Source organism: Nipponia nippon, unplaced genomic scaffold (genome assembly GCF_047370975.1).
Source record: "Nipponia nippon isolate SJK-2023a ecotype South Korea unplaced genomic scaffold, ASM4737097v1 scaffold_5, whole genome shotgun sequence".
In the NCBI taxonomy this organism is placed as follows: Eukaryota; Metazoa; Chordata; class Aves; order Pelecaniformes; family Threskiornithidae; genus Nipponia; species Nipponia nippon.
The window spans coordinates 2,245,492-2,254,765 of NW_028262369.1; the positions used below are offsets into that span (position 1 = coordinate 2,245,492).

The 9,274-nt window shown below is 65.7% G+C and overlaps 1 protein-coding gene across 1 annotated transcript; it reads right to left on the reverse strand.

Moving 5' to 3' along the window:
• Window positions 1-1,343: 1,343 nt before the first annotated feature.
• LOC104023468 (glucagon receptor-like) lies at window positions 1,344-8,225 on the reverse strand. The gene is made up of 14 exons (XM_087732284.1): window positions 8,150-8,225; window positions 7,246-7,399; window positions 6,885-6,981; window positions 6,439-6,546; window positions 6,029-6,150; window positions 5,817-5,923; window positions 5,557-5,713; window positions 4,687-4,846; window positions 4,447-4,507; window positions 4,209-4,278; window positions 3,694-3,782; window positions 3,340-3,478; window positions 2,993-3,034; window positions 1,344-2,843 (listed from the first exon to the last, which is right to left on the reverse strand). The coding sequence occupies exons 2-14, from the start codon at window positions 7,321-7,323 to the stop codon at window positions 2,772-2,774; spliced, it is 1,302 nt and encodes a 433-aa protein (XP_087588410.1). The 5' UTR covers window positions 7,324-7,399; window positions 8,150-8,225; the 3' UTR covers window positions 1,344-2,771.
• Between the last annotated feature and the right edge of the window lie 1,049 nt (window positions 8,226-9,274).

Here is a 9,274-nt window from a genome sequence, read left to right on the forward strand (position 1 = left end):
CACTTTTGCCCCCAAAAGCTCCCAGTGGCATGACAAAATTGTCTCTGCACTGGTTCAGAAATTAGTTTGGGCCTTGTTGTGTGCTGGTATTTTCCTCTCAGGATGAAGCACTGATCTTGTTGTGAGCTGTTGGTGCCACTGTGCTCTTCTAAACCTTCAGCCCACCTCTGACCTGTCGCCAGAGGCAGGCGGGCAAGAGGACAGCAGTCAGCAGCTATCCCAAAAAGTTTTAAATGGGGCAACATAAAAATCTCTTTCTGGTCAAAACTAAACTAAATTGGTGTATCTCACCACAAATTTAAGCTGGGCTGGGGTTTGGACTGGTGGGAGTGGAGCAGAGTCGCTCCCGGATCCTGGCCATCTCGGTCCTGCCTTGTCCTACGGCAGCGGGCCAGCGTGCAGCCAGGGCTTTCTCTCTCCCTACCCAGTTTTGAAACTGCCAGGAGAGAACTGGAAACAGCTCCCCTTTCCCGCCGTGATTCAAGGGTTTTGGTGCTGAGAGCTGTTCCTTGTCTTCTCTCGGCTCCACCAGCACGTCGGAGCGTACCTGGCAGCACCGATTCATCAGGGGGAATAACTTGGATCTCCAGAAGGGAGCCAGCTTTCTCCTCCCGGGGCAGCGTGGCCTCTTCCAGCTTTGGCATCGGCGCACACCGGTGCGAGGCTGCTGGAGCCTGCGGCACCCAGCAAAGAGCAGAGGAGGATCCATCCATCCATCCAACTCCTCTCCGGGAGAAACTGCGGGCTCCCGAGGTCTGCATGGGACGGCTCTGCAGGTACCAGAGCTGGGAGGGATTTGGGGCGCTGTTTCTATTTACCGCCGTCGTGTTAAGTGTTTTATTTTGCTACTTTCCTCCTTGTGTAAGCTGTAATGTAATCCTAGGGAGGGGGACGCGGTGCTATCGGAACCAGGGGCTCTGGATACCTGCTTCATACCCCTGTAACCGGGACTGGGTGTGCGCAAGTGCAAATCGGTACCCTCACGTCCGCAGCCTGCGAGCCGTTTCCCTCCCTCAGAGCAGCCAGAAGCAGCACGCTCTGCTTGCTGAAAAATAAACGTTTATTTACATCTGAAGAGAGTGTTAATGTGCAAAATGGTCTCACAGGGGTTACAGCGATCCAGGCAAACTCCTGCGTGTCTCTCCGGCCTTGAACCCAGCTGCCGCTGAGCCTGCCGCAGCCTCTCTCCTTTCCGTGCTGAAGGCGACCCTCCTCGAGATGCCGCATCCGCAAGAGGCTCTCCTCCAGCCTGGAAGCCAAGGGGGCTGGAGATGGAGAACCACCTGTGGCCGCTTGCACGTAGCGGAGAGTAAAAGCCGCTTTTTCCCTCCCGGAGCGGCCTTTTCTGCAAGGTAAAGCATTGCACGGTAGGAACAACGGACTCGGCAGCACGTCTGTCCTGCTAGCGAAGGTAGGAACGAGGGGGCTGGGGTGGTGGTGGCATCTGCTGCTGCTCTCGGCTCTTACTGGAGAGCACTGGGACCAGTAACCCCGATGCGTGCAGCCACGCGAACAGCGCTGCTTGAACCGCACTGCCTCAATGCTTCGCTTGCAAAGGCAGAGAGGGGTAGATGCTGCGGGCTTCCGAGGGTTCGCCAGGCTGCTTGGCCGGGGTCGGCAGCTGGTGCTTTGGCACCCTGCTGGAAAGCAAACATCTTGTACCCCAGCTGTTGCACAGCTGGGTGCAGAAAAGCCCGGCTTTTTGTCAGCAAAACGGTTCCTGAGCTGGGGCTGGTTCCTGCCCGGGACTGCTGTAAGCTGGGCCTGGGACGCGGGAGGCTGGGCTCAGCTCCCAGCTCAGCCGTAGGCTGCCCGAAGCTCTCAAGTCCCTCACCCTCCCTTGGGATATTGTTTTTTTTTTCCCCTGCCACCAAAGGAGAAGCAATACTGCCCTTAACGCGCAGCGTAAATACAACAAAGCATTCAAGCGCCGCGGGGAGCTACGTGCGTGCCCGCCACCACGGCTCTGCTCACGGCAAAGGGGGGATCTGCTGCGGGAGGAGCTCGGGGATGAGGAAAGCCGGTGTCTCATGCGGCTGGAGAGCAGTGAGGAGCTGACGCCATGTTCCCTATCAGTGACGAGATCACCTCGCTGCGGAGAGGAGCTTTGCAGGATGACTCCGGGATGGATGGATGGATGTCTCGGAGCTCTCGGGGTGTTGGTGAGATGGTCCTCGCGTAGGGGAAGGAGAGCGTGAAGGTGACGCCCTGGATCGCAGCAGCGCTGGCGTGGCCCGGGGTGCAGCAGGAGGTGTGTGTTCACCTGGGCAGCGGGGCAGCAGTGCCGGGCTGAGCAGCATCTCCCGTTCCCCGCTGCTTGGCGAGGGCTGGGCTCCCTTTCCAGCCACCGTGATCCCCTCCTGCGGATGCCCAGGTCGGTGCGGATGGGAAGGGGGTTTCCATGAGCACGTCTGGTGGATGCCAAGAGGTAGCTGATGGTGTACAGGCAGCTCGGGCAGCGGAAGAAAGCAGCAGGCGCGTCTCCCCGTGCAGCTCGCCAAGCCCAAAGGAGGTGAGGCTCTTCTGAGGGGGCAGCGATGTCCGGTAAGAGCCAAGGGTGCCCGCCTCTCCCTCGGAGCGCAGCAGGGGGACGTCCCCTCCAGCAGCTCCAGCGCTCCCAGGTGCGGCACAGCTGAGACACCGGTCCCAGCCTGGCCATGCTGAGTGGGTGCTGTGGCAGCACGGCTTCTCCACGGCACCCTCCAACCGGGCCCTGCGCCCGTTGTGGCCAGCAGCCCCTCTCCTCTGGCTCGGCGGGGCTGGTCGCCGCATCACTGGGTGCAGCAGAGCGCTGGGTGGTCGAGCTTCCAGAGCTGCCACTTCTTCTTCATCTCTGACTTCACCTGCCATGGTGGGGGAGAGAGCGCGGGGGCTTTTCCCTGGCCGTGGCCACCCCGCAGCCCGAGCGGGCAAGCGGTGGGATGGCAAAGCCGCCAGCCGAGGCAGGGCTGAGCCCCAGCGCTGGGCAGGAGAAGCTGCAGTGGGTACGTACCTCCTTATTGGCGAAGCAATAGAGCACGGCCACCAGGAAGCCCTGAGGGGAGAGCAGGGGAGTGAGCCCCCATCGCCACCCCCTCTCCCAGGGCTGGGACAGGTTCAGTCTCCCCACACCACTTCTGGGTGCTTTTGGGGCTGAGGTCCCCCTGCCACTGCTGCCTCAGCGAGCGCAGGAGGCACTGGCACGCACTCAGCAACAGGGCTGGGGGTGGGAGAGCCGGTGTCCCCCTCCCTGAGCCCAGCCACCGCCTGGGGCACCACGGGGAGAGCGAGCTGGAAGCGGGACCCCCCAATTCTGGTGTGCCCAGGGCAGAGCAAGGACACGTCACGCTCCCACCTCACCTGGAAGGAGTTGAGGAAGAGGGTGAAGAACACCTTGACGTAGCGCAGGATGCCCGTGGTTTGCTCGTCGGTGGCGAAGATGAAGACGACCTCGTGGATCCCGAAGAGGGGGATGAGGGTGAGCGTGGCTTTGGCCAGCCTGAAAGAGGATAAGGGGAGCCCTCCGGCAGCGAGTACTAAGGGCTGGGGCACAGGCGCAGGCAGGGATGAGCTCTGAGTTAATCTCAGTTTAATGATGCGCAGGAGGGAGGAGCGGGGTGGAGGTGGATGGGGAGGTGGAGGTGGACGTGGAGGTGCTGTAGGACCAGGACCAGGGAGGACCCACGACCGGCCACCCCCTCCCTCCCGGCTCACCGCAGCTTGTAGTCCGCGTAGCCCTTCTGGTTGGCACGGAGCTTGGCCAGGATCACCTTGAGGATCCGCATGAAGATCAGCAGGTTGATCTGGGACAGGGGAGAGACAGTGCAGGGGCACACATAGCCCAGCACCCCCGCCCCTCGCAGCCCACCCCGGCCGTGATACGCACCTGCGGGGGCCGCAGGAGGTGACACCCACCCTTACTGCCAAGGCTGCTGCAGCCTGACAGCGCTGGGTCCCCAGAGCTGCCCTTCCTCCCTTCCCGCCATCCCAAAATCCCCAGCCACCTTCTCTGGGGCTCGGCATCAGCACAGCCCCCCCTGCGTGGAGCCCGGGGGTTACCAAGCTGGTGCAAAACCAAAACCCCGGTGCGTTTAGCGTGATGCCTTGGAGGCCAACCCCGCTCTGCTGGGAGCTGCCCTGGGGGTCGCTGCCCCCCGCCCCGGGGCCGGGAGCCGGGGGCTGAGCTGCTGTTCTCCGAAAAGGTGTGGGGCCGGCGGGTGCCCCCCTACCAGGGAGGCGAGCAGGATGGGGATGCGGATGATCCACCAGTAAGCCATGTTCTCATTCAGCGCCCAGCACCTGCTCAGGGAGACAGGGAGAGCAGCACCATCACGCCGTGCCAGGGGGTGCAGGATGAGGCCAAGAGCGTGCCAGCCCTGGCGAGGTGGGTCAGGGCCCCACAGCGGTCTCCGTCCCACTCCTGGGGCTGAGCACCCCAGCGGGACCCCCCCATCCCTCCCCACTCACTCCACGTTCTCCTTCAGGTACTTGGCGGCCATCCAGGGCACCACGAACACCACGGGGGTCCCTGCAAGTCACACAGCAAACCCTGTAAAACCAAGCACCCGCCTGAGCTGAGAAACCGGCCCTGGGGCGGGGGACACTGTGGGGACATCCAGGGCCAGCAGAGCCCCCACCCCGCACCCTCCTGGGGCCGGTTTGGCGTTCGCCGACGCCATCCCCATCGCGCGCCCGGGTGGCCCCTACCCCAGCCCAGGTAGAGGTAGAGCCTGTAGTAATTCTTCTCGGAGAAGACGGCCCCGATCAGCAGCTTGTAGAGGTAGACGGCTTCCACCAGGAACCAGTAGTGGTTGGCCAGGATGCAGTACTGCATCAGCACCTGCGCCACCCGGCAGCCCAGCGCCGCCTGCGAGAGGAATCACAGAATCACAGAATCGTTAAGGTTGGAAAAGACCCTTAAGATCATCGAGTCCAACCGTTAGCCCAGCACTGCCAAGCCCACCACTAAACCATGTCCCTCAGCACCACATCTCCCCGGCTTTTAAATCCCCCCAGGGATGGGGACTCAGCCCCTGCCCTGGGCAGCCTGGGCCAGGGCCTGACAGCCCTTTGGGGGAAGAAGTTTTTCCCAATACCCAACCCAAACCTGCCCTGGCGCAGCTTGAGGCCGTTCCCTCTCGTCCCAGCGCTTGTTCCTGGGGAGAAGAGACCGACCCCCCTGGCTCCAGCCTCCTTTCAGGCAGTTGCAGAGAGTGATGGCAGCGTGCCTATGGGGGCATGGCACCCCAAGAGCTCGCCCAGAGGGTGCGTGGGCAGCACAGGGACCCCAAGAACTCATCCATCAGGTGCACGGTGCTGCACAAGCACCCTAAGAGCTCACCCACAGGGGGGACAAGCACCGCAAGAGCTCATCCATCGGGTGCATTGGCAGCACAAGCACCCCAAGAGCTCATCCATCGGGTTAATGGGCAGCACAGACACCCCAAGAGCTCATCCATCAGGCGCCTGGGGCTGCATGGGCACCAGCACCCGGCTGTGCACCCCTCCCCGGGGTGAGGGTCCGCACCCCAGTTCCAGCCCAGCATCGAGCAGGGCCCCCCACGGGGCAGCACTTGCCTCGTGGCTCAGCAGGGCCTCCCAGTCGGCCACCTGCACCACCTCCATGCCCCAGCGCTTCTCCAGCAGCGCGTCCTTCACCATCACCGAGGTCGCCCGCAGCCCGAAGGAGGCGAAGAGGTTGGCGTGGATGTAGTTCCTGGTGCAGCGGAGCTTTCTGCCGAGAGCGAGAGCGTCAGGGTGGCGGGGGCACCCCTCAGCTCGGCCACCACCGGCTGGGAAGGACAAGGGGCAGGACTGCGTCGCCCTGGCTCTCCTACCTGAAGACGGTGAGGATGAGCAGGGCAGAGACGAGGGTCAGGAGCGACAGCGAGTACCCCACAGTGTAGAGCACCTTGAAGCTCACCATCAGCCGGCGAGCACCCTCCTGCAGGTGAGCACCGCACCGGTGAGCCCGGGCGAGCAGCACCCACCCGTGTGGCCAGGGTGTCCCTGCCCGTCCCTGCCCAGTGGCCGGGCCGGGGCATCCCACCTCCTCGACGGTGGACTCCATCTCCTCCTCGCACTGCGAGTAGTCCCGCCAGGGCTGGCTGCCGTTCACCGTCACCCACTGCCCGTCGGCGCCGCACCTGCGGCTCACCAGCCCGTGTTTCACTGCGGACACGAAGCACCAGCGCGTCCCCCTCGGGCTCCCCCCAAACCCCTCTCCCAGGACGATGGCTCAGACCCTGCTCAGCCCCAAAAGCCCTCTTCCAGGGCAGGCGTGAGCAGGGCACGAGCTGGCTCTGCTCCACACCCTGCGTGTCCCCTGACCCCCAGGTCTGCCCGTGGGTCCGTCTACCCCCCGGCATCAAGCAGGAGGGGAAGCCCCGAGAGCCTCTTCCCCCCCGGCATGGCTCAGCCCTGGCTTCCAGCTCCAGGGTGGCAGAGGGTCATCATCACCTTTTTCAAACCAGGGCAGGTAGAAGGGGCAGGAGACGTTGACGGCGGTGCCGGGGCTCCCGTCGGGCCAGCAGGCGTACATGTCGAATGTCCGGTTGCAGAAGAGCCCTTCCAACAGCAGCAAGGGGGGGAAAGCCGATGGTCAGATGCTGGTGGCACAGCCACATCCATCCCAGCCCGCTGCCAGCACCCCCAAGGGGGCTGGCGTCACCCTGAACGGGGCCCTGGTACCCCACGCCAGCCTCATCCCCCCAGGGCATCCCAGCCCTGGGCATCCCAGCCCTGGGCATCCCACCTGAAATGTGGAGACGCCCCTCAGCCCCCATCTCATCCCTCCGTAGGCAACCAGTGTAGAGGATGCTGGAGGAGGGATAAAACCAGCCCCAGCCGTCGCCCGGCTCCGTGTGTCCGCACGTCTGACCCCGAGCCGGGGCACAGCCGGGTACCTGCCGGGTAGGGCTCGCTCGCCATCCTCCTCAAGCACTCATCGCGGTACCGCATCCACTCCTCAAAGGTCTTCTCCAGCACCTTGGCCCCGCCGTGCTGCAAGCGCAGAGCTGGGTCAGAGCCTCCGGCTGCCGCTGCGCACCAGGGCACGGAGCCCGTGCTGGCCTGCCCGCCCCGCTGCCGCACCCGGCGTCTCCCCAAGCCGGCTGCCTCCTTCCCCCCGATGAACAGCTCCGTTCCGGCTTCCTCGAGACAGGCAGGAACACGCGACGAAGCCAGGACCGAGCCCACTTGCAATGGGTCAAAGCCCGGTAGTGCCAGCCCCGCTGCCCCACGGGCCGGCCCCGGCTTGCTCCTTACCGGCACGGAGGAGAACAGGCACATCCAGGCAAGATGGAAGAGGCTCCGCTGGTACCCAGACCCGAGCACGTCCCTCATAGCTGCCCCCGCCGGCCCGCGGGCCAGTGCTCCCAGTGCCAGGGTGCGTCTCCAGGCTGTGCTGGGATCCTCGATCCTGGGTGAGAGGTGGAGAACTGAGGACGGCACGGCTCTGCCGGCTGCCCGCGCTGGTGCGGACGAGGAGCTGTGCTCCCCAGGCACGTCCTGGGCTGCCACCGCCCTGGGTCGCTTCCCTGCTGGAGCCAAGAGCATCAGGCAGAGCAGCCGGGAGCGGGGGCATAATCGGATCACGCCTCTTGGCCGAACCTTGCCAGCTTCCACGCCACGCTGCCAGCCCCCGGGGCAGCTGGCAAGCGAGGGGGCCGTGATGCTGAAGTCGGAGGGGAGCAAAAGCCATCCCAGTAGCCGGTGTGACAGCCCCGGTGCCACCGCGGCTCACCCCATGGGTGGCCTGTTGCCACCAAGCCCCGGGAAGGGGTCAGGGCTGCAGGGGCGACCCCAGGGGAAGGCAAGGAGACCTCTCCGGGGGCTCCCCTGGGACCCGCCGTGCCTCCCCCCTGCCAGCCAGGATGGGACCCCCCAAATCCGCTGCCCCCCATCACCTCCCGGCCCCATTCCTGCTGGCAGAGACCCCCTGCCCCGCACAGCCCAGCCGGGGGGCTCCGGAGGGAGAAACCGCCCGGCCCCCCCGGGGCTCCCCGGCCAGCACGGACGCCCCCAGCCCGGCCCCCCCGGGGCTCCCCCATCGCTGCAGGCTGGACGGCCCCAGCCCGGCCCCCACTTCCAGCACCGCCCCCCCCGGTCTCTGCCCCCGGGGGTCCCCGCTCCGCCCGGGCTGGGCCACCGCCTCCCTCCGCCCGCTTACCCTGCGCGGCGGCTCCGCAGCCCCGCTGTTACCGGTAGCCCCGCTGTTACCGGTAGCCCCGGCTCCACGACGTGAGCGCGGCGGCGAACGAGCGGCGTCTGCGGCGCTGCCGCCTCCCGCCAGCGCCGTGCCCCGACGGGGGGGGGGGGGGGGGGCGGGGGGCGGCGCCGCCCCCCGGGGCTCGGGGGGTCCCGGTCACCGCTGCTCCCGCCCCCGCCGAGCTCCGGCACGGCCCCCCCGGGGGTCCCCGCGCTGCATCACAAGGGGATGGGGATGGGGGGCCAGGTCCAGCCCCCCCGGGGGTCCCTGCTTGGGTCACAGGGGGATGGGGGGGGGGTCCAGCCCTGCCCGGGGTCCCTGGTTGCATCACGTGGGGACAGGGGTGGGGGTCCAGCCCTGCCTGGGGTCCCTGGTTGCATCCCACGGGGACAGGGATAAGGGTCCAGGTCCAGCCCCACTGGGGGTCCCCAGCTGCATGACATGGGGACAGGGATGATGGTCCAGCCCTGCCCGGGGTCTCCGGTTGCACCACATGGGGATGGGGATGAGGGTCCAGCCCTCAAACTGTGGGTCACAGGGATGAGAACATGGGTTCAGACCCCCTCGGTCTCCCCCAGAGGCCCCCCTCCCTGCCATGCAGCCCCAGGGAGAGTCACGGGGGTCCTTCACCTTCCAGGTCTGGCATCCCGATGGCTGTCCCCCGGGCTGGCCGCTGTGGGGTGCCGGCATGGTGGCAGCCCCTCGCCATGCAGAGCCCCGCACAGGCAGAGTGGGCCGCTGGGGGCCACCCTCCCTTGGGGACAAGGAGCGGGTGGCCCTGGGGACGATGCTGGGTCCGGTACATGGACACAGCCCGTGACACGGGCCCCATCATCCGGCCCCAACAGCGGGGAAACCACAAGGGTAGGGACAAGCCATGGGACAAGGTCGGTGGCCCTGGGGCCACCAAAGACCAGCAGTGGAGCCCCTCCAGACTCCCACCTCCCTTCCAGCGTGGCCGTGCCTCCTTCTGTAGCTGCGTGCCGCAAGGCTGGTGCTGGCCCTGCCCCGCAGCGGGACGTCCTATTTATGCCCTACAGCTGCTGCTGCCTGAACGCATCAGAAAATGCCATTTATTTTGCAAAA

Bases quoted from the DNA above. Each gene is read 5' to 3' on its own strand.
- LOC104023468 (XM_087732284.1), bottom strand. From the start codon at position 7,323: ATGAGGGACGTGCTCGGGTCTGGGTACCAGCGGAGCCTCTTCCATCTT. The intron at 5,714-5,816 runs GTAGGAGAGCCA...CGCTCTCGGCAG, and splicing joins CTCATCCTCACCGTCTTCAG to AAAGCTCCGCTGCACCAGGA. The intron at 3,035-3,339 runs GTGAGGTGGGAG...CTCTCCCCTCAG, and splicing joins TCTTCCTCAACTCCTTCCAG to GGCTTCCTGGTGGCCGTGCT.